General features: G+C 24.9%; 1 protein-coding gene across 6 annotated transcripts; it reads right to left on the bottom strand.

Annotated features, from left to right (window-relative positions):
- Window positions 1–9740: 9740 nt before the first annotated feature.
- Window positions 9741–23553, bottom strand: LOC135931288 (uncharacterized). 6 transcript variants are annotated; one of them, XM_065468284.1, is made up of 8 exons: window positions 23468–23553; window positions 23340–23425; window positions 23248–23301; window positions 18929–18952; window positions 10177–10406; window positions 10049–10132; window positions 9938–10006; window positions 9741–9897 (listed from the first exon to the last, which is right to left on the bottom strand). In XM_065468284.1, the coding sequence occupies exons 3-8, from the start codon at window positions 23262–23264 to the stop codon at window positions 9794–9796; spliced, it is 528 nt and encodes a 175-aa protein (XP_065324356.1). In that variant the 5' UTR covers window positions 23265–23301; window positions 23340–23425; window positions 23468–23553; the 3' UTR covers window positions 9741–9793. The 6 variants fall into 6 exon arrangements, with proteins under 6 accessions (XP_065324356.1, XP_065324358.1, XP_065324357.1 ...); XM_065468286.1 differs by having other exon boundaries at window positions 10189–10406; XM_065468285.1 differs by having other exon boundaries at window positions 23340–23418; window positions 23468–23525.
- Window positions 23554–25789: the final 2236 nt, after the last annotated feature.

Below are 25789 nucleotides of genomic sequence, written 5' to 3'. Positions count from 1 at the left end.
AATCTTTAAATATCCTTAAGAAATTTAATTTTTTTAAAAAGTGTTAGAGATAGAATTTATGGTGTGGATATATATCTAGTGCAAGATATTATTAAACAAATGTTTACGGTTTTGTGAAAATATATTATTATCTATATAATTTTGATTAAATTAAGCAAATTATATATATAATATTGTAATTATGCATATTTTCTCAATTTTACATGAAAGTAATGTTTAAATCTTTATTTTCATTTATTGCTTTGTTGATTGCTTTTAAGTTTTGGCTTGAGCAACTGGTCATTGGATCAACAAAATTTTATTATTAGCAATTATACTCAATTATGCTGCCATCTTGATAAAAAACTAGTTAAAAAGTCAAGTTATTTGATATAAATTATATTCTTTATATAACTAAATTTAGTCCATATCTTATTTGTTTTGAATGGAGGTGAGTATAGGTGGATACTTTAAATTTTAACTAATGCCCAAATATAAGTGACCTGACATTAAAGCCAATTGATTAAAAAAAATAAAATGATATATATATATGTCGTATTGGGATTCGGAATCCGTGGGGATTCGGAATCTCTTGATTTTAAATCCTTTACCGAGAGCGATTTAAAAATTTTTAAAGTTGATTTAACCGGAAATATATTCTAGCATGGGTAGAGTACCCAAACTGTAAATTTCAAACAATTTTGCCATGAACTTTAGAACCACTTCTAATTTATATTAATTTTTATATGGATTTTTCATATAAATTAAAAAATACTAAAATGTCCATCGCTGAAATTGGCTGAAATTTATAGGGTAAATACTCTGCACATGCTGGAATACAATTCCTGTGAAATCAGATGTTTAAAATCCAAAAATCGCTCTTAGTAAATGATTTAAAATTGAGAGATTCCGAATCCCCACGAATTCCGAAACCCCATACGACATATACAAATTTCTAAAAAAAAGATAAGAAAGACTTTTTTTTGATATTGTTGCAGCTAGGTCAAGAAATAATAAATCTGTCTAATGAAAAAGATTTTCAGCGACTCAATCTATTATTTAATTTTCAAACTATAATTAAATGTAAGTTTTTCCTACAAAATGTGATAGATGTATATATTATATTACAATTGAAACAAAATTAACATGGGATTAGATAAATATTAGAAATATATATTAGGATATACATTCTAAAATCAGTATCACTATTTTTTCTAAAATTTTTAATTTTGTGTAGTTATTTATTTTGGAATTTTGTTTTTTTATTATCATTTATATTTCATGGATATATTTTTTGTCATACTTTTCTAAATGTCAAGCGTAGAAAAAAATCCCAAATTATATTTTCATTTCATAAGTCATTTAAAAAATTTTTAAAATGCATTTTTAAGTGTCGTTGAATGCAAATCAGGCTGGAGATCAGGTGACACGCCATTTTGGTAACCTATATAGAATCCAGAATATTTTAAATTATTTGCATTTTGTCTGCTTAAAAACATATTTTCTTGTGAGAAAGCCTTGGAATAATTGTGAGATAGGTTATTATTTTACTTATCTTACACAAGATGACGTCACCAATTGATTTGCATTCAACTAGGCTTAAAAATGCATTTTTACAAATAAATCGCCAGTCTAGGTTAAAATTTAAAAATAGGTCATTACTTTCCAAACTTTATTTCATACGTAATAACGATTGATTCTCAAATGAATGATATTTTCTAAATCCATGTTGTGTAAGTGTTTTATATTATGTATCACCTAAAAAGGCATAGTTTTCAGTGTTTGTGACGATGTCACTATTATGAGATAGGATAAAGGATTAGCATATCCAATCTTTTCTTCAAAATATAAATTTTAGCAAGGCATAGCCTTAATTAAGAACCGCTATATTTCGTATTTTCTTTTTTAAGAAAAAAATAAGATTCACTTTTTCTAATATCTCATTTATTTTAAGCTATTTTGGGTAGAGTTTTTTACAAAAATATGCTTGTAATTTGTGTTGTTAAAAGGCTCAACGCTAACTAAACATTTTATCCAGAAAAATATTACGCAATCTGATGATTTTGCTCATAGATGCCACATCTTTTTTAATAATTGTGAATCGCAAAACAAAAATTAAAAACGGAAGTTGCGTTTAAAATGTTTAATTATGTAATTAATTCTAGGGAGGAAGAACAATTGAACATGGTGATGCACATATCCATGTTAGTTATTTTTGTTTTAAAAAAAATTTCCCTTTTTTCTTTGTATAAGTTATGTTTATGTTTTCTCCATCAGGGAAATTTTGATAATTTGTTTTTTATATATATTGGATTTATCTATTTTTTTGTTTATAAAATTTTTACGCATCAGATTTATTAATTAAATAATTGTTAGTTTTTTTTACACAAAGCATTAAAGATCCAAAAAATAAATAATTTTTTTAAAATAAAAGTCGTTCTGATAATATAACCATACCATCCGAATCACTTTTGATTAATTGCAATCCCAAAGAATGCCAACTTAAAATTTTCATAATTCTGGTAATAGATCGTCAATAATACTAATCACCTTTGATCGATTTTATCCTAAAGAATACCAACATGAAATTTCAATATGGAGATAAATCGTCAATAGTTAAAAAAAATGCCTAGCGATTATCAAGCTGATGTACATATAAAATATGACCGTCTTTTCAAGCTAGTGATCAAACCAACGAATGCGTCAATGGAGCATACCGTTTAGCCAGATAGTGTTGGAACAATATAATATGATCGTTGACCTTTGCATCTGACTTTATTGATGATAGATCGACAAGTATTCCATTGACGTCGAATGACGATATCATAGTCATTATTCTCATAATATCAATACTTCACGCCATGACCAAAAGTATAATCAAAAAAACCCTTCTCAGTAATTATTTAAAATATTCTGTAATATTTTATGTATAACATACGACATTATTGTTTAAATATTTTATAGATATTATATAATTTTTTTCTTATGATATTTTATAAATAGTTACATACATTTATATATATGAAAGCCCAATATTGTTGATTTGTGAAAAAAAGAAAATATTTTTATTAAAACTAAATGACAAACTTAATTTTTTTATAATAGTTTTCATCTTCGAAAGTATGATCATACTTTTATTCAATTTTTTTTTTGATGAAAAAGAAGTTCTTTTTTTATGTTTAAAATTTGTGACTTTGTTTTGTAGTTTAATATAAAATTAATAAAAACAAAATTTAAAAATCGTCATATGTCATTCAAACCATAAGTTGTAAGAAATTAGACTACGTCTATCTTAGAATTGAGATTTGTTAAAGTGGTAGAGTAGAGTAAGAAGTTAAATTAATTATATCTAAGAGTAAGTTAGAGAATTTAGATAGTGATATATATATTCATTGTCTAAGCCACAAAATTATTAAAATTGAACATGTTTGATATTTTAATTGTTAATATTAAAATATTAGTTACGGTTATAATTAACCCTTATATATATAATAATTGTTTGCAACGTCTGTATCTCAGTTGTTATAAACGTTGATTTAGGAATCACCTTAGAAATTGATCTAGATAATAGATTTGAAAGTGACCATATGTTTTAGTTAATATATAGTAAAATAAAATGTCCTAGGTTATTTACAAACAGAATATTTTTTCAAATTTCAAGGCATGTTTATGTTTTTTTGATTAACGCTTAAACGGGGCCCGAAATACCTAATCGAATCTGTATTTTTAAATAAATATTATAATATATGATAAAAAAATTTACCAGAGACATGCCTCATAAAACGCTTTGTTCTTGTTGGAAATTTTTTTATTAGATAATACTATAAAATATTAATGTTCGACTTAGCCTAAAATCTAGTCAAGTTTTGAGTCGCAAAACTCATATCAATTTTAGCGTCATGAGCCGCATGAGTCGGCTCGATGAGTCGGCTTCAGAGTCGTCTAAGGTTTATTTTGAATCGGCCTGCTATTATTATTTACTCCACGATAAATATATTAAAAAAATTTAACCCCTATGGTTCGAAAATTTAAATATTTTTAAATTCGAAATCTATTATTTTAAGAATATGACCATGTTATTATTAATATTATCTAAACCCCGACATTTCGCTGATAGATGTCTAAACTTTTGTGCCATCTATGACCACAATCTTAAAGCTTACATAATAGCTTTCTGGATAAAATGTTGAGTTAGCCGTTTTTAAATTGGCTCAAATCGAGCCGTTTAACAAGACTACCTATACAATTATTTAGAATATATATAAAAGATTTTTTTTTAAAAAATATTCAGACCTGGGTATGATTTTTTTTAAAAAAATATTCAGACCTGGGTATGATTTTTTTATAAATATATTATAGGGGAGACCGGGGTTATATTGTCCATAAAAAATTGAAGTGCTATAAAAAATAGAGGAAGCAATTTTTCCAAAATGTTTAAACGTAGTTTTAATCTTTACATATATCTCTATGGTAGAAATAAAAAAATTTATATAAAAATATTAATTCTAATTAAATAAATAGAAATAAATTGTCAAATATGTTAAATTTATTAGGTTCATCTATATTATATATATTAGCCGGAAGAACTTATTATCACTTAAAACTGTCATATAATTTACAAAAAATAAGTCAATCATCTTCATAATGTCATTCGTGGCCCAAGAAAAACTAGTGGCTTTTAAGGTTTTGATAAATTTGGTCGAATTTTTTTTATTCAAGATAATCCCTGCTTAAAAATGGCTAAAAGGTACCCCGCCAAAACCAAAACCTGCCCCATATCTTCAAAATATTAAAATTTAATTTGAAGATATTAAATTACCACAAATATTGTCAATATTTTTATATATGATAGAATGGAGATTTTTTTATCATTTAGAATTAATATTAAGTCTTAAAACGAAGAAATAAAATATAAATTTTTTAGAAATAAAATGGAAATATAATTTTTAATTTTAAATAAGAAAAAAAATTTTATAATAAAAAAAACCAGATGGGAAAAAATTAGTTATTAATAAATATTAAAAATAAATATAATATATTTTAAAAAAAATCCATCATTAAAAAAATAAGGGATTGATTTTATATTTTTGATGACTTAGTTTTCTTTTATTTTTTTAAATCCATCTGGGAAAATTTTTTTTTATAGCTTAACAAACATTTGATTTTTTTTTAAAGTGGTCTTTTAAAATATAGAGTACCATATAAAAGATAATATACAGTGTTGTGATGATTTAATGAAACATATTGACGATTAAATTAAAACGCAGCCATATAAATAAAAGTCTTTTTCTTGCATAAATAATGAAAATAACACATTTGCAATTTATAAAAAAATTTAAAAATAACAAAATATTAAACTACTATAAAAACCAAGTCAAAATATCTTCAGGTTTTTTCAAGATTATAAAAGTCGTGGGGTATTATTTACCCCTCCTTTGTAGGGAAGGGTATTGGAAAAATTTTTGAATGAGTTAAAAAGTTCTAAATCGCGAAAACAAAAATTGATAAAAATTGGGAATCTCGCTTATATCTCCTAGAAAAATTTTTAAAGTAAATTTGAAATTAATATTAAGTTGCCAGGGGAGACTTGTATTTAAGTTAAAAATTTTAAAAAAATCGCTAAAAATGGAGGAAATATCCTCCATGTTCCCAGTTTGATACCCAAATTTGGAGAAAAAATTAATTTCTTTTTGGGCAAAGCTTAAGGTCAAATTATGATAATTTTTTAACTTATTTTTCATTGTTTATATTATTTTCTATTAAAGTTACCTTTCTTATATTTTTCGAGAATGACTTTGTGAAACCTTTATTTTATTTATATAAAAGATCAAAAAATATAAAATTTTCTATTCGTATTGCATTGCACATAATATAACGAAAAAATATATCTACATTATATAATAATCTTGTGTATACCTATTAAATTAATTGTTCAAAGGAATAGATCGGATTCCCTCTTCGATATATCGTATCGTATGTGAATAGAAGGCTGTGAAATCATAATTAGTGAAATTTAGCAAAAAGCTAGTAATTGCCTCGATTTTATGGATTCCGTTATTTGGTGTGGGATATATAGAGCGATATTGATTTTTCAAAACGCCAAAAAAATTTTCGATGGGGTTTAGTTGAGTGAAAGATATACTATATTTTGAAAACAAGAAAAAATCTTGTTCTTCTTTATATTAAATTAGATAGGGTGTAGTTCCACTCATTATGATAAAACACATCTAAGTTACAAGGTTTGTTGATTATATGGAGGGCGGGTCTACATATAATTCATATGCCCATGACCTACGTGCTAGATAAGATAAAATTAATTTTTAATTATAATCATAATGTATTTTTAATATTATATAATAGCCCTTTAATATTATATAATTTACTTTATTGAAAATAAGCCTAAATGGCTCTATAAAATAAAAATTGATCTTTTTTACTTTAAATTTTTTTGACATACACTCTACCTAATATTTGTAGAAATTCCTAGAGTGGACCAACAGTTATTACACTTTAAATATAAGTAAGAGAGATTGGGTTTAGTCGAACCGATTTTTACAAAATTGGCTATTACCCCTGTTTTTTTTAGATAATATAAATAATATATGAATAGACACTTAAAACTATGCTCTATAAAGATGCCTTATGAAATATTTTAAGAATATAATCATTTTTTTTAATTTTATTTTTTGTAAAAGTGAAAATTTTGTCCAACAAGCCCCAGCGGGGTGAGAAACCATTTCAAGAGGCTTCCTTAACCATTAATTTTTTAGGCCATAATAAATTGAAATGTTTAGAATAGTTTTCTCGTTTTATTGTTCAAAATATAATTGAAGCTAATCATATATAAAAATTGAAACTTAATTTTGGTTAATTTTAATTTAATGATTTGGATATAAAAAAATAAGGATCTTAAGGAGAGATTATGATTTCCTATTATAAATCCTAAATACCAATCATAAACAGCCTGAAATTACCTTTTCAAGAGAAATTTTATTTCTTAAATAAAATTTTTAATAATTAATTATTTAAAAAGATTTTTTGTCTATAGATGTAAACTAATAAAAATTATATTAGGATAAAATTTTAACCGTCTGGTGTATTTAATTTTAAAATGAGATTAACTGGATTGCCAAACCCCGGGGTTTACCTAACCCTAGTTTCCTCTAGTATGTATTAAATCTTATATTATACCATATATAAAGTATTTTATTTTTTAGTGGGCAATAACTTGAATAATAGCATAAAAACTAAAATCCGATTATTTTTCGTTTAAATTTTCCAGGAAGAATTTAAAAGTATATCAATTTAATGTAATGATATCATATTTAAAAATTATACCGGGCCCGAAAGTTTAAAAAATATTATACCCAGCCCGCTGAACCAACATAGTGTTGTTAAACGTCTCGATTTGAGCCGATTTTTAAAAACGGCTAACTCAACATTATAGCGAGGAAAATATTGCCTAAGCGTCGAGATTTCCCTAAAAGATGTTCAATCCTATGTGCCAGTGCCATCTATGAGCAAAATCTTTAGGCTTGCTAAATATTTTTCTGGATAAAATATTGAGTTAGCCGTTTTTAAAAATCGGCTCAAATTGAGCCGTTTAACAACAGTAGAAAATATACCCGGACCAGGTGGTGTTTTACAGATCCCTAATAGGAATACAATTTTTTATGCTACTCTATACTTTGTAAATGGTTCCAGATTCATCGTCTAAAAATGGATATAAATATAAATACATCTGTGATGCAAAATATCCCCATTTGAGCTTATTTTTAAAAATGGTCAACTAAATATTTTCCAAAAAAATTACCTAGCTTGAGATTTCTAGTTATGAGCAAAATCTTCAGGCTTGCATAATATTTTTGATGGATAAAATACTGAGTTAACCATATTTATAATTACTAAATACATCTTTTAAAAACGTATCTACATACCGATACATCAACTATTGAATATCAATACAGAAACTGACTTAAAATATTTATTGAGCTGATATCGCATCTATATACAAATATATATAATTAAGATAAATGATTGTTAGATTTTAATGCTCTGAGCCCATAATTTGGTTGTAAATTATACGACCAAGCAAATTAACACTATACATAAGTCATTTTGAATTTTAAAATATTTAAATTCTCGAACCATAGTGGTTAAATTTTTTAAATATTTTATCGTGGAGTAAATAATAATAGCAGGCGGATTCAAAATAATTTTTTTCCGACTCTGAAGCCGACTCATCGAGCCGCTCAATTTGAAATGAGTTTTGCGACTCCAACTTTAGTTCAGAGTCATAAAAACTCGACTATTTAACAACACTACCCGAAATACCAAATAGAATCTGTATTTTTTAAATAAATATTATAATATATGATAAAAAAAATTACCAGAGACATGCTTCATAAAACGCTTTGTTCTTGTTGGAATTTTTTTTATTAGATAATACTATAAAATATATTATGGACGTTGTTTAGTAAATTGCTATTCGATGACTTACGTCATATACCAATTCCCGCCTAACCCTGAATTCATAGTGAAGAGCGATTGCGATTTCGCCGCGAAATCGCAGCGACCGATCAGCTGAATCGATCGCAGCGATTTTCATTATAGTGCAGTGCAATGCGTTATTAATTCTAAATGGTATCCATCCTCAAATTATTATTTTTTACAGATTGATCTTGAGGAGGTGATTAAACCATCTTAATATTAATAAAATAAGAGGGCGAATTTTTTGTCCTCTTTCCTAAACTATTAAAAAATGAGCCTAAATTTTTCAACTATATGAGAATGACTAAAGTAATTTTATTCTAGTTTATCTATAATTCATTTTAATTTAGGAAACCTTTTATTATATACTCAAACATGTAAAACCTTTATTACATACCAAATGTAACAATTTTATAAAACATCCTATAAGTGTTGAAGAAAAGTTTATGGTTTGTTTATGGTAAAAATAAATTTATTATTTAAATATATTTTTTATTTAGGTATTTAGCAACATAAGGTTCATATAGTATTAAATCAACACTGCTATTCTTATTCATTCCATGATTATGCTTATATTTATATAAAAATCCTATATTATAGATTTTTATAAATTTAATCATATCTTATTTTGTATGTTATATAAATATCTTGTTTTGTATTTTATATAAATATCTTGTTTTGTATTTTATATATATTATAATAAAAATAAAGTTATTATTAATATAGTTTCAAATAACAAAAATATATTCAAAATAATTTTAATCAATAATCTTTTATAATATCAAGTATTCTAGTTATTTCTTTTTTTCCTGATTGGTACAATCATCTAATTTTTATAAATATCTTGTTTTGTATTTTATATATATTAAAAATAAAGTTATTATTAATATAGTCTAAACTCATAAAATATATATGTAGGAATATGTCACTAAAAAAGCTATATAGTTGTTCTAAATTCATCTATTAAAAATATTTTTATAAAGCAAGTTTAAATTACCAATATCATTAAACTTTCTCTAAGAAGATCATTCATTATAAATAATATATATTTAGACATTATTAATTATCAAACTCAGTACAAAGCTTAATTAATGCAGGACTTTTGGGAATAATTATATCATTCAATGTATTTCACAAAATGTTTATTTCAAATAATATAAATACATACAAAATATATATTTCAAATAACAAAAATATTTACAAAATATATATTTCAAATAACAAAAATATATACAAAATAATTTTAATCAATAATCTTTTATAATATCAAGTATTTTATTTGTTATTTCTTTTTTTCCTCTTTGGTACAATCATCTAATTTTTCTTATAACATTAAACATATTGCATGTTCTGTTGATTTATTTTTAAGCATTTCCAAGATTATTAATGCTTTATCTGCTTCTATTTTCATTAATTTCCTATAGTCATCTATTTAAAATTTATCAATAAATCAAAAAATATAAATTACCCATATCATTGTTCTTTCTCTTAGGACATTTATAATAAAAACTAGGTGACCCAACACAGGACATAGATTCTATATAAAAGATAATATAAATTTTTAGATATTATTAATTACCAGAATCATTACTAAGATTTAATGCTGCAGAATCTTTGGGAATGAATATATCATCTGATATATTCTCACTATCAATGAGATCACCTAAATAATAAATATATTTTATCAATTAAAATGCGATATTTTACATTCATGTATACCCCCTGTTATTTCATTAAATATATCATTTGCATCTTTAGTAGTACATTCCTCTATATCTAAAGAGGATTTCTGTGATCTAGGTGTTAAGGTTTTTACCAGGAATAGCATATCCTGATAGAATGGCCATGAGATGTGACCTCTGACCCACTTTTCAGTCTTTTTAGCTTTTGCCTCTCTTTTATAAAACAATCTCTCAGATTTTTCCAGAGAGATGAACCTAAAAAAATTTATAAATATAATATGTATGTAAAATTATTACCAAGCATATTATACTGCTTGGCTAATAATTCCCAGATTTTATTCTTGTATATAATACTTTTATACAAATGATTATGCTTATTATATAAACATTCGTACTCTTTAAGAGGAAGAATAAAAGCCATTTTATCTATTTTCTAAAAAAAAATTAAATTTAAGTCATAATTTTAACTTGATTCTTTGGTTTTATATCATCAAAAAAGGTTGTCTTTGAATTCATTTCAATTAATAAAAAATTAGCGCTAAATTTAAAAGTAGCGCCAAATCAAAAATTTTGAGCTATATTCACCAAAATCTGTATTTAACGAAGCACTATTTCAAAATCTCGCAATAAACGCAAAATAATTTGTGTTTTGAGAAAATCGCGGCGATTTGCTTTCCCGTATTAAATCGCGCGATCGGTAACTATGAATGCGATATGATATTTACTGTATTTAGTATTTATCGCGTCTAAATCGCAATCGCGCCACTATGAATTCAGGGTAAATTATCAATAATGTTTAAAGGCTGCTTTCATAGTGCAGATCCGATTTTTACATCCGTTCCGTCAAAAGTCAATCTCATTAAAAATGATATATATGTTCATAGTGCGTCCACGATATCTTCCTAGTTATGTATTATGGATAAATCTAGGTTTACAATTTGGTGAATCAGGTATTAAAACTTTATAAATATAACATAGAATTTTTTAAATAGTTAGTTTTTACAGATATTTTTTAGGTGATGAGTTAAATTTTACTCTTCCATTTGTCTTCTCTATTTGTAACATACCTTGTTAAAAATAACTAAGCTTGTTTATGTTTTAATAATTAATAATCCTAAAAATATTAATGCTATCATTTGTTATATTGTATTAATACTATATCTCTATTTATCATAACTAAATAGAATTTTATTTTATTTCTAATATTCTAACATTATAATACATTATTAACTAATAGAATTTTTTGAATTAATTATAATAGCATTTTATCATAATTATTCCATTTATCTTCTCTTTTACTCTCATCTACCTTGTTAAAAATAACTATATATAATTTTTTTTTTTAATATTTTAGCTTGTTGATGTTAAAAATAAAAATTAATGTGTTAGATTTAATTGAAGCTGTAAGAGGATCTAAATTTATATATGATAAATTTGATGAAAGTTACAAGGACCCAAGCAAAAAATCAGAATTTTGGATATATTTAGGCCTACAATTTGGTGAATCAGGTATTAAAACTTTATAAATTTAACATAAAATTTTTTGAATATATTTTATTAATTAAATTGAACACTTTCAATAATTATATATATATTTAGAATTGATCAAACAATATGATCATTCATTATCTCTATTTTATATTTTTTAGATGATGAGTTAAATTTTACTCTTCCATTTGTCTTCTCTATTTCTAGCATACCTTGTTAAAAATAACTAAGCTTGTTGATGTTTTAATAATAAATCATCCTAAAAATATTAATGTTATCATTTGTTATATTGTATTAATACTATATTATCTCATGTAAGTATTTAGATAAAAAGATTAAGCTTACTATTTAATTCTTAAATTTGGTAATACAATGTTAATCAATATCTTTGAATAATCATTTAGGAGCAAACTTAATTTTTTAATTAAATTGAACACTATCAATAATTGAACAAACAATATGATTATTTATCAGTTTTATATTTTTTAGGTGATGAGTTAAATAATAGTTGGAACAATCTAAGAGTTTACCAAAATAAACTATATAAAAAAACTCTGGATAAACCTAGTGGTTCAGCAGGACCACCATATATATCTGTATGGCCGTATTATGAAGCATTATCTTTTTTAAACAAAACATTAACACCTATAACACAAATATCCTACATAACCATATCAAATTCCACTCCGATGTATGATATCACCACAGATGAAAATATATATGGAAAAAGATATTTCAAAATCGAATAAAAAAGTAAAAACAAATTATAGAGAAAAATTATTTGAAAAAATAATAAAAATAGAGGAGGATAAAAAAGAGGTATTCTCTTTGCTAAATTTATAGATGAAGAATTGTCATCTTTAAGATAAAGTGAAAATGAACATTATTCAAATGATTTTTTTATATAAAAGTCAATTAAAAAAATAAATTATATATTTTTTATTATAAAATAATAAATATTTGCTTTGTGCTTTTTAAACTTAGCCTGACCTATAATTATATCATTTTAAGTACCATATCAGGAAAGGTCTGATAAAAATAAATTTGATTAGTCAAGGCTTACTAAGTAGCAAGATATTTACACTCAGGATCCTTTTCTTATATAAGCTACTTTAAAAACATGTCACATTAAAAAATCAGTAGTAATACAGACCTCAGTATCAATTTCTAATAAATCTTATTACCCATTCACCAAGTATTTAAATTTAATACAATAGCAGACAATATTTATTTACATGTATAAATTTTTTTTAAGAATTTATTAAACAAAAACATGGGAAATTGGTACAAAATAATTATTTTATGAACAAGTTCTTGTATTTTTATAAAAAGAAAATATACCAAAAAATATAAAAAAATTTAATACATATAAATTCAAAATATTGAAAAAATAAATATTAATTTAAAATATTAGTTTGCCAGGGCAAAATGTCTATATTATTAAAATAATTGCTAAATAAATTTCTTATATTTTTATTTTGATCAGAACTATTTTTAATACTCTGTTGGTTCCATAAAGGATAATTTGAACCAACAGGATCAAAACTAATTATATTTAAATTTTCTTTAGTTAATATTATATTATGTAAAATACAAGTTGCATTAATGATGTCTTCAAAAACAGGTAGACTAACCTCTACCTGTTTTAATAAAATTCTCCACTTTGAGGTTAAAACCCCAAAACTACACTCCACTATCCTTCTTGCCCGGGATAGACGGTAGTTAAATATTTTAGAATCATCTTTATTATTTTTAATAAATGGCTTCATCAAATATCTTTTCAGAAGATTTGCTCCACCCCCAAAATAACATGAGGCACCACTATATTTGAATTAGGTAAAAGCTTAGGGGGTGGAATTGGGAGCTCACCACTTTCAATTCTTTTTGATAGAAGTGAGGTTGCAAAGACTCATCCATCACTTTGGCTTCCATAACTGCCAACATCTATAACCATAAATTTGCCATTATGATCCACCAATTCTTGAAGGATTATTGAAAATCCATGCTTGTAATTGAAAAACTGTGTTCCTGTGTGCGGAGGCTTATTTGTCTTACAATGCTTCAAATCAATGGCCCCTAATAAAATATTATAGTGGTGCCTCATGTTATTTTAGGGGATGGAGCATATCCTCTGAAAAGATATTTGATGAAGCCATATATTAAAAATAATAAAGATGATTCTAAAATATTTTACTACCGCCTATCCAGGGCAAGAACGATAGTGGAGTGTAGTTTTGGGGTTTTAATCTCAAAGTGGAGAATTTTATTAAAACAGGTAGAGGTTAGTCTACCTGTTTTTGAAGACATCATTAAAGCAACTTGTATTTTACATAATATAATATTAACTAAAGAAAATTTAAATATAATAAGTTTCGATCCTGTTGGTTCAATTATCCTTTATGGAACCAACAGAGTATTAAAAATAGTTCTGATCAAAATAAAAATATAAGAAATTTATTTAGCAATTATTTTAATAATATAGAAATTTTGCCCTGGCAAACTAATATTTTAAATTAATATTTATTTTTTCAATATTTTGAATTTATATGTATTAAATTTTTTTATAATTTTTGGTATATATTTTCTTTTTATAAAAATACAAGAACTTGTTCATAAAATAATTATTTTGTACCAATTTCCCATGTTTTTGTTTAATAAATTCTTAAAAAAAATTTATACATGTAAATAAATATTGTCTGCTATTGTATTAAATTTAAATACTTGGTGAATGGGTAATAAGATTTATTAGAAATTGATACTGAGGTCTGTATTACTACTGATTTTTTAATGTGACATGTTTTTAAAGTAGCTTATATAAGAAAAGGATCCTGAGTGTAAATATCTTGCTACTTAGTAAGCCTTGACTAATCAAATTTATTTTTATCAGACCTTTCCTGATATGGTACTTAAAATGATATAATTATAGGTCAGGCTAAGTTTAAAAAGCACAAAGCAAATATTTATTATTTTATAATAAAAAATATATAATTTATTTTTTTAATTGACTTTTATATAAAAAAATCATTTGAATAATGTTCATTTTCACTTTATCTTAAAGATGACAATTCTTCATCTATAAATTTAGCAAAGAGAATACCTCTTTTTAATCCTCCACTATTTTTATTATTTTTTCAAATAATTTTTCTCTATATTTTGTTTTTCCTTTTTTATTCGATTTTGAAATATCTTTTTCTATATATATTTTCATCTGTGGTGATATCATACAGCGGAGTGGAATTTGATATGGTTATGTAGGATATTTGTGTTCTAGGTGTTAATGTTTTGTTTAAAAAAGATAATGCTTCATAATACGGCCATACAGATTATATGGTGGTCCTGCTGAACCACTAGGTTTATCCAGAGTTTTTTTATATTATTTATTTTGGTAATCTCTTAGATTGTTCTATCTAGTCTTTAACTCATCACCTAAAAATATAAAACAGATAAATAATCATATTGTTTGCTCAACAAGCTTAGTTATTAACAAGGTATGCTAGAAATAGAGAAGACAAATGGAAGAGTAAAATTTAACTCATCACCTAAAAAATATAAAACAGAGGTAATGAATTAACATATTGTTTGATCCATTCTAAATATATAGTCTGAGGAAGAAGCCTTCTCGCTAATTGCCAGTTACTTAGGGATGTCAGATCCGAAGTTCTTGAAGAAGGATAATGCAATCTGACAAAGGAGGGTAGGATAGTATATTATTGAGATAAAGATGTGATCTTTTGATATTTCCGAATATTTGGAAATTTTATGTTGTTCTTTTTGCTCAGGTTTGGAGTATGGTTGGATAAAGTTAATTGATATATATAAAAATAGTTCCAAACCAGAAATAAGCCCCGTTTCCACGGGGAATCAGGATGATTCCGTCAGGCCATTTTCCATTGGATCTAAAAAGTCTGGTTCAAGTATAGCGGGTATTTTGGATTGATTTCAATGCTCGCTAGATGAAGAAATTGTATTGGGTGTGCAATATAAACTGTATATGAAGCTTCTGCAGACAGAGCAGAAGTAGGAAAGGTTATTACACACAGCGTCTACATCAGCGGGAGTGATAGGAACAGTTTGCATCCAAATTTTTTGAATAAGGAGGGGGAAGGATTTAAGAATAATAAACTAAGCGTAAGATAAATTTTTAGATGACATAGGGCAAAATGTATTGATGTAAAAATAAATTTTTTATTATAGACATAATATAACGATATTGCTAAATATTAACCATTCTATAAATGGCACACAATCATTAACATTATTTACTAATAAAAATATTTTTAAAATTTTTATTAGTAAACTCACATTTGATACGTTGACGAAATTTAATGAAAAACATTTACATATTTTTTAAATTATTTGAAAATAAAATAATCTGACTTGTAAAAAATTGTTAAAATAACATTTTATCAATTTTTACATAATTTTATTAAAGAATTAAAAAACATGGAAATGTTTAAATTAAATATGCACAACACTGCATAATAATACATTCATTGTAAATAAAAGTTTTTAATATAATTCATGTTATAAAAAAATAACTTAAATACAAAATATTTTGCTAGTTTGCAGTAAAACAGTAATCATTTAAGTTATGAAGGTAGATCAATTATATTAAAAAGGAGGAATCATTAATGTATGAATATCGCTGCCGAAGGTGTTGAAATATTTTTTAGGGTGGTAGGCAGAGATTTTAGAAGGGGTTATGCTTCCAGTGATTATTCGGACATGTAGACATTGATTGCACAATTTATGTAGATTTCGATTACGTGGGTTACCTCATTGTTTGTTAGTTGAAGATTTTTGGAAGAAATAATTTTCAAAAGTATGTTTATAAAGTGTGTTATATTCGCGTAAATCATTTATAAATTATATTTTTATACAATTATTTAGTTTGTGAATATGTTATCGACGATTGTTAAGTATTAATTTGACTATGCAGTCTAGAAATTTTCTTTTATGAACTTTAATATACTTGTAATTTTTATTATTTTTTATGAATTTTTAATGTACTTGTATTTTTTTTTGCATATTAAAAAAATATATATAAATGAAAAAATTTTAAAATAAAAGAGTTGTAAGATTTATTAACAAAATTATTTAATTTTTTATATATTCTTTTTTATTAATACCAGGTTCTATTAAGTTTATTAAAGTCTCTCCCACAAGTCTTCGACAAATAGATTACAATTCAAATAAGGAATTGTAACATTCAAGAATATTTGATATAATATGAAGGATCAAGTTATCCTACCTATTCAGGACCCAAAAGGAAATGAACCAAATTTATTTATAAAGCTAATTGTATTATAAGATTAAGAGGGCTGCACTCATCCTACTTTTTTAGCTGACAATGACAAATGGGCCTAAAATTGATTTATATATCTAAATTTCGTCCATATCTTATTTGTTTTGCGTGATTAGTATAGGTGGGTACTTTCAATTTTAACTAATGCCCAATTATAAAAAGCAAGCTGTCAATTGTTTAAAAAAAATAATTGATCTACAATTTCTAAAAAAAAGTATAAGATGTTTTTATTTTGATATCGATGCACCTAGGTCAAGAAATAATAAATAAATCTTTAATTAAAAAAAATGTTCATGCGAATCTCAATTCTATTAATTAACTTTCAAACTACAACGAAATGTAAGTTTTTTTTCTACAAAATATAAGCTTGACAAATGTAACATACAATACAATTGAAACAAAATTAAGATGGGATTAGATAAATTTAAAAAATAATTTTATCATTAATTCAAAATGATCTATGAGAAATATTAGACGACCTTTATCTTAGACATAATATGAATCATTTCGGAATATTCTAAAAACAGTGCCAATATTTTTTCAATGATTAGTTTTTAATTTTAATTTATATTCGAATTTCGTTTTTTTTAAAATAATCATTTATAATTCATAGATTTATTTCATGTCATACTTTTCTAGATGTCGACTATAAAAAAATTTCCATCATATTTAAATAGTCATTTGAAATTTTTTTATGATTATTTAAAATTTGTCTGCTAAATACATATTTTCTTGTGAGAAAGCCTTGGAATAATTGTGAGGTGGTTAACTTACCTTACCATTAGCATTTTAAATTATATATATATATTTATATACTATACGTAACCAAAATGGAGTCCTCAGTCTAGGTATTATTATATATATTATTGATGCCTATGACAATTCTCATAGACTAAATGAAAATGGCATCACCAGTTAATTTACATTCAAATATTAAAAATGCACCTTTATAAATAAATAGCTAGAAACTTTTATCAAAATTATCACTTATTCAAAAAATAGAACATTTTTTTCAAAACTTTCTTTCATAGATCATAACGATTAATTCTCAAATAATAATAGATATTTTCTAAATCCAAATTGTATAAGTGTTTTATATTATGTATCACACAAAAACGCATAGATATCAGTGTTTGTGACAATGTTACTATTCAAAATTGGTATGAGATCGGATAAAAAAGCCGATTCATTCTTTTCTTAAAAATAAAAATATTAGCAAGCAAGGCGCAGTCCTAATTAAAAACTGCGATATTTTGTATTATCTTTTTTAAGATCATATTAGACTTTTTAAAAAGGAATAATGATTCACTTATTTTAAATTATCTTCATTTCTCAATTATTTTAAACAATTTTGAGCAGAATTTAAACTATTACTTGTAATTTGTATTGTTAAACGGCCTGAAAATTCAATATTTTATCCAGAAATATATAGGCAATTTCTGAAGATTTTTCTCATAGATAGCACAAAGGTTTGGATATCTATTAGCGGAATCTCAAGGCATAGGCAATATTTTCCTGGCTAAAATATCGAGCTAACAGTTTTTAAAAATCAGATCGAATCTAGCCGACACTATTTATTAATTATTAATCCTATCACAATTTAATCAAGGAGTCCAGAAAGGGTCAGTAAATAGAATGAATCAATTAGGTGATCTGAATCTATGAAATCATTTTTGAACCATATTCTATAAATATATATATACTTTTTAAATCCAGGGCCTAGAAAAATATATCTAATAAATTTTTATGGAAATGGAAAAATTGACAAAATATTATAATAAGGATTATTTTACAGCATCAATTTGTTGTAGAAAAATTATTTGTTTATTTTAAAAGATATATATCTGTTTATATCGTTGAATAAAATGTAAGTAATAAATTATAGCTCTATTATACACAACAAGCTGATCACGAAAGTAAGAGATATTATATAAGTCATCCATTGTTTCATATCATTTTCGATAAAATTTTAATTTTGTAATACTTGCGATTCAGTCTCAAAATTATACTATAATAAATAAATAAAAAAGTTTATATAATATATAATTTTTAGTTTTGTTTGTATAGAATATGTTACAGTCAATCAGGTGATCAGTACTTACTAATCAATCATGTAAGAAAAAAAATAGTCAAGACATGTATTGACAGAAATTTTTCAAAAATTACTTCTGATTGAAATTGTTTTTAGAAAGAAAAAAATTTCCATAAATATATTTGGTGATGGTCAAAGACTAAGATCGGAATAAAAACAGGACCAAAGACCGATAAAAAGCGGATCAACTTTTTAAAAGTTATGCAAAACTACCAGAGTTGTTAAAAGATACTTTTAAATGGATCTAGATACAGATACAACGTCTAAAATAAAATCTAGATACAGATTATTTAATCAAAAATCTATCTAGATACAGATACCACATTTTTATATCTAGATACAGGATAACAACTCTGAAAACTACTATTTAGATCTGGGACCTAAAAAAACAGTAAATATTAAATGTTTTGCCTTGACTAGTGTTGTTAAACGGCCCGATTTTAGTCGATTTTTAAAAATGGCACGATTAGGATTTTAGCCAAAATATTATAGTAACCTTCGAGATTTGGCAAATCGAAACCCAAACCTTTCTGTCACCTATGAGCAAAATATCTATACTTATATAATATTATTTTGGCTTAAAATCGTAATCGCGTCGTACTGGTCTTGACATTAGTTTTTTGTTTATGTTTTATAAAGAATCAACTGTAATGATGATTTTTTATTATCGCATAAAGTGTAAAGTATTTAGAAAACAATGACATAATTTATGTTCTCCATATTTATGATAAGTTACAACTAAATTAATTGCAACAGAAATATTGATTCAATGAAACATTTGAGCAATAATTTTGCGGAAAAGTCTACTATTGTTAAAAACTCCCCTTCTTCATTTAAATTAATGTGAAAATTTTTCGAATAACGATTGTTGGGCAGATATAAACAAGTGACTCAATATAATTTTAACTTTTTCTAAATCATAAGGTGTTTAGTAATCGATTCAAAATTGATAGATCAATCGTGACAATTCGATTGATTTCTTATAAACCATAATTATTTTTTAAAACTTCTGTGCCCGGACATTGATCATGATTACAAAATTATTTTGCTGAAAAGGATTGTAAATCATCTGTTTCAAGAAATAATATTTGTATGACTTTATAGGATTTTTATAATTTATAATGCATTTTTGTGTATCTCTTAAAATTATGTAATCAAGAAATTAGTATAGTGTTAAACCTTTCAAGCAAGATAATATAAATTAAAAACTAATTTTATATATAAATTTAAAGTCTTCTATAATGTTTGATTTGCACTATTAGTGATATTTTTTGAAATCAAGCTAATTTTATAAATAAACTAACTATATAAAATAAATCAAAAGAATTGAAGGGCAATAAAATAGCCATCACAAAAATTTTGAAATCCCCCCCCCCTACTAAATTAAAATTAGTTATCATTTAATTAATTATAAATAAAATATTTAGTAATAATAGTAATATTATATATAAATTTATTAGTTTTCTATTATATAAAAAATGTAATAAGTAAAAAAAGTAAAAAAATGGTTGATTTTGTATTTTGGCCAGTATTATTTCAGGAAATATTAAAGTGAAAGAGATAAAATTGTGTTTTTCTCCTATTTTAGATCGAATCAAAAGATCGACGATCCTGGATTCGATCGCAAATTTGTCATTTTTACGAGATTTATGATTCTGACTTAAATTGAGGATCGAGATCATTTTGTTTAAAATTCGATCCCGATCTTTTTAAAATTTTTTTACTTAAAAAGCAATAAAATAATTTTGAAAATTAAATTAAAATATTATTTTTTAAAAAAATATCTATCTTCATATTTTATCAACTTCCATTCCACCATTTATTTTATAGATATATTTATTCATTTCCTAAATTTTATGAGATTTAGAGATCTTACAAGTTATTTAATATAAATTTATAATAATATATTAATATTTATTTTAATAGGTATATGTAAATGTCCATTATAGATTTAGAAGATTCTATTGCTTCTACTATTGATGTAACAGCAGATATAAGTGAGAATGAGAATCTTTTACCATTTTTGAAATTACGTAAGTATTTTACTTTATGTGAAATGGATGAAAGCAACTCTTATAATATGATCACCAAATGCCGTCTCTGTAAGAAGATAATATTCTTCCAAAATATCATCCTCGTACTTAAAGAGACATTTAGAAGTAATTCTTTTAAATTTTTTTTATTTGATAATCTTAATGCCAACATGTTTAAATTTAATTTATTACATTCCTGAGTTGAGCAGGTCCTACAGAAATAGAATCTAGATACAGATTCTTTATAAAAAAATATTTTTTTATGCAATTATTTTATATTATCAGATATCTGCAAAATATATTAAAAAATTGCAAAGATCTGGCAAATTTAGTAAAATATTTTTAACAGGCCAGTTCTACTAAACCTCTGATATCTAGTAAAATATTAATGGGCCTTTAAAGACATTAAAAATTTATTAGTTTATTTGAATTTTAAGCTAATATTTTGATTAATATTCTTTGTAAATAAATTACAATGTTAATTTCTTTGTATATTAAGTATTAAGTTTACATTTAATCAATATTTATGACATGACCCAAATATAAATAAATACCATACAGATGATGTGCCAGACTTGACTGTAAAATTTAAAAGGGTTAAGTTTTGCAGATACTTGATTTGATTTATATGAATAAAATGAACACTTATTTAATAATAAATTAATTATCATTTCATAATATAGATTTCCTTCACTGTATGAAGACAGTAACATTTTGCAGCCATGATTTACCCTAAATTTAAACTTAATTGGCCTTATATTAATCTGCCACAAAATATGATGGTAAAAGAAAGATTAGTTGCCCATTTGGAAAAGATGCAGGAACAACCATATGCGGATACCTCAAATGAATGCATGGATGACATTGATGCTTTTTTTGGGAAAAATACTGTACAAAATGCTTGTTCCGTTAAAAAATTTTTTTATTCAAATGATGATTCCATGAATATTTTTAATACTTATATTAATTTTAAAAAAATATTTATTGAATATAATACACCTTTGCCATCAAGATAAATTTCTACCATATTTAATTTATTTTTATATTAGTTAATTTTGCATCGGTTATATTATATTATTATTCAATTACAATAAATTATAACATATATTAGTTAATTTTGCATCAGTCAGAAATTTAAATAGAAAAAAAGATCGTGATCGCGATCTTTTTTTTAAAAAAAGGTCGATCCTGGATTTCGATCCTCTTTTTTTGAAAAGATCGTGATCGGGATTCGATCGTTTTAAAAAGATCAGTTAACAAAGATTAAATCAAAAAACCTCCTTTTTTGTTCATTTCATATGGGAATACCTATCACCAAGTTTAATAAAATCATGGGGAAAATATGACTTGTCCCATACCTTTAAGAGAACAAGCACATGCAAACCCTTGTAACATAATGAGTATCATACTGAATCATGATGAAAATAATCTAGAGATGATGCCATTCAGCATGGTTTACTGAGCGGAATAATCATTGATTTAATTTGATTTGTGAGTTTAAATATTATTTATGGAAAATTACCTAAAAAGGAAAGAGAATTAATTGAGATGATACAAAAAGATTCATGGTAAGTTCAATTTTATAAAGAGTGTTCATCAAATATATGTAAATCTTTAAAATTATATTTAAATAATAAAAGATATCATTCTTGTTATAGTAAAATACAGCATTATTCATTGATTTTTTTATATTGTATTATTTTGTGAATATATTACTATTTAATAAAATTTAAATTAGAGTTATAGCATATTAATTTGAATTAAAAAAAATGAGAACAATTTCAGGCATTAACTTTATTTCTTGAAAATTTTTAGATAATACATCACCTGGTTTTTCAGTCAATACACAAATTAACTGGTTAAGTGACTTGACTATAAACATATATATTTGTTGTTAAACAACACAATTTGTGCCAATTTTAAAAATGGATATATCATTAGCTAAAAAAATATAGCCTAAGCCTCAAGATTTTACTATAAAATGCCCAAAGCTTTGTGTCATCTATGAGCACTCCTAATTCTGGATAAAATATTAATCTAACCGTTTTTAAAAATCGGGTCAAAACGAGCCATTAATAACATTATACTTGATAGTTCAATTTCAATTATAAAAAATTTTATAAAATATAATTAACAAATTTGAATATTATAAAAGTAAGATGATGTTAAAAAACTTACTGCAAATAATTTGTCATCTAGTTTTCTAATTGGCATATTTAATATGTCTTGATACTATAAATATATGATGATATGTAAATTTTAGATATTACTCTTTTTAAGGATATAACATTCTGTTTAGGTATTATATCAACCTGAACTCCTTCCAATTCATATAAAATATGAGGATCACTATACCCTTGTGTTATAATTTGATTTAAAATATTATATTTTGATATACTTTTTGTTGTATTATAAATTGATGTTGAAATTTGGTTTATCATATTATAAAAAAGATTTTTGTTAAAGAATATTGATTACCTGTCGTAATTACCAATACATAAAACAAGTCACGTGAAAAGTGGCATCTAAAAAAATATTGTCTATAATAGAGGTCTGTATATAAATTTTTTGAGCCCACCCTCCATTTATTCATACATTTTGTTTCACTCGCCCCCCGCCAAAGAATTATTTTAAGGCTGATTTGGCTCTTTATTCATTTATTTTCAAGTATTTTTAATTAAACATATATAATTATTATGATATAGTCTGTTTTGCTCTCTGAAAAATTCAAAATTCACCAGCTAATCTCGACCATTACTTAAAAATTCCCTTGTTGAAAATGTTTTAGAAACCTCGACCAGGCCAATCTGAAGTTTGGCGGGTGAGCTCAAGTTTACCATATAACTGCTAAATTTATTTTAAAAGCTAAACTGAAACGGTCATAGGAAAGGGATTTCGATGGATGATATTACATCTGGCGACATATATCTAGCGAGATTTACAGCTCATGATCATTTGTAACAACTTTTGGAGAGGTTACTGCAAGGCTTTTGACCTAAAAATAATAATTATACAGTTATTCATAAAAACATTATTAATTTTTAATTATTTGATTTAACTCATTTTTTTTTCTTTTACTATTGCAAATCGATCCACAGGTTCAGGTTCAGGTTCTCTTTTTTCTTATTTAAAAACTTATCATCATCTCCATTTATCATTACGTACTATTATTTTAGAAAGATAGATCATATCAAAAATTATTATAAAAAAATTATTAAAAATTGATTGATTGATTATCATCAATTAAATTAAGATTTCTAAAGGAGGCAAATTTCCTTTTATAATCCTTATTTCCCAATAACGTATTTTTCTTAATCAAATTCCAAATCTTTTACCTCTTGCTGTCAATAGACAATTCTTCTTAGCAGTTTGGCAACATTGGTCCTTCAAAAATGATCGTTTGGGCTGCTTTTGTTCAATTCGTAGTTGTCATCTGATCAAATTATTCAACGTATCACAAGTTTACCTGAGCTCCAGTTGATAAAAGTTCTTAATAAGTGAAATGATGGCAAGTTAGAAACCTCAAGCCGTCCAACGGGTACGATTGAAAATTAATGGCACCTTCCTTTGCTTGTTCCGTAGCTTTCCTTAGTTCGAACTTGTAACCTGAAGCGGTGCCATATTTTAAGTTGGCCTGATTGGATAATGAATATAAGTGCCTTGAAGCTATCCCTAGTTCGAATTTAGGACTTTTATTCCGAGAAACTTACCATAGCAGTAAGTTTGACATAAACTGTCCAATTATTTTTCCTTGCACTTATATTTTATATAAAGCAGTAGTCAAATCGAATGGATACCATCATCTCCGCTACAAATTCACCAAGGGGAGAAATATCCAATATCAATTTTTGTAGGTATATTGTAAAGAAATCTAGCATACAAAGATGTCTTCATAATAAAAAAACAAGAATATTATGCAAGCATGTATTGAATGTTGTAGTGTGGTACATAATTCTCAATACTATTGCAAAAATTCCCATTTATTATTATTTGTTCAAAATCTCCAAAAACGCGAAAAGATATTTCACCAATCAAAATACTCCATATATGCGAATACTATCGTCAAAATATGATAATAAAACTTTTACAAAAATTACATTTCGCAGAATACTTTTCGCAGTTCGGTGAAGGTGCTACAAGAGCAAAGAATTTATAAACCGAATAAGTCGTCATTTATTGTGAACGCCTAACGTTATAATAAAATTTCAGAACATATAATGCGATGCATCGATAAAAAATATGCGATACTATTATAAAAATAATAGCAAATTCGATAAAAATATTGTTGTAATAGTCAAATGAGTTAAAGAAAAATGAATAAAAAAGATTTATTATTCAGATTAAATAAAGTTCAAGATTATTTCAGTTTGTTTTTTAAACATTATATAAATGAATATTATAGAAAAGTATATATAATCGAGGATATTTTTCTTGTTAAATATAATGATTTTACGAACTTAATTTTTAATTTTAATTTTTTTATATTATTTTAATTTTTTATTTTAATTTCTTATTTTAATTATGTTAATGAAATTAGTATTTATATTATATTAATTAATAAAGTATTAGTAGTTTATTTATACTATTTATTTTATGCTCTAAATTCTCTCAACCACTACATTTGTTGGCCGAAACATTATGTTCTATGGACATATTCAGTCTCCACAAAATACTAAAATGTTACATTGGGGTTGGAGAGAGGAGGCGACAGGGCAATTAC

Source organism: Gordionus sp. m RMFG-2023, chromosome 1 (assembly GCF_954871325.1).
Source record: "Gordionus sp. m RMFG-2023 chromosome 1, tfGorSpeb1-WG-v2, whole genome shotgun sequence".
Classification (NCBI taxonomy): Eukaryota; Metazoa; Nematomorpha; class Gordioida; order Chordodea; family Parachordodidae; genus Gordionus; species Gordionus sp. m RMFG-2023.
This window is presented reverse-complemented; position numbering and strand designations above follow the sequence as displayed.

Coding starts and splice junctions, on each gene's coding strand:
- LOC135931288 (XM_065468284.1), bottom strand. Junction 10,133..10,176: donor AACAGGGGGTATACATGAAT/GTAAAATATCGC, acceptor TTTATTATTTAG/GTGATCTCATTGATAGTGAG. Junction 9,898..9,937: donor GAGAAAGAACAATGATATGG/GTAATTTATATT, acceptor AATTTTAAATAG/ATGACTATAGGAAATTAATG.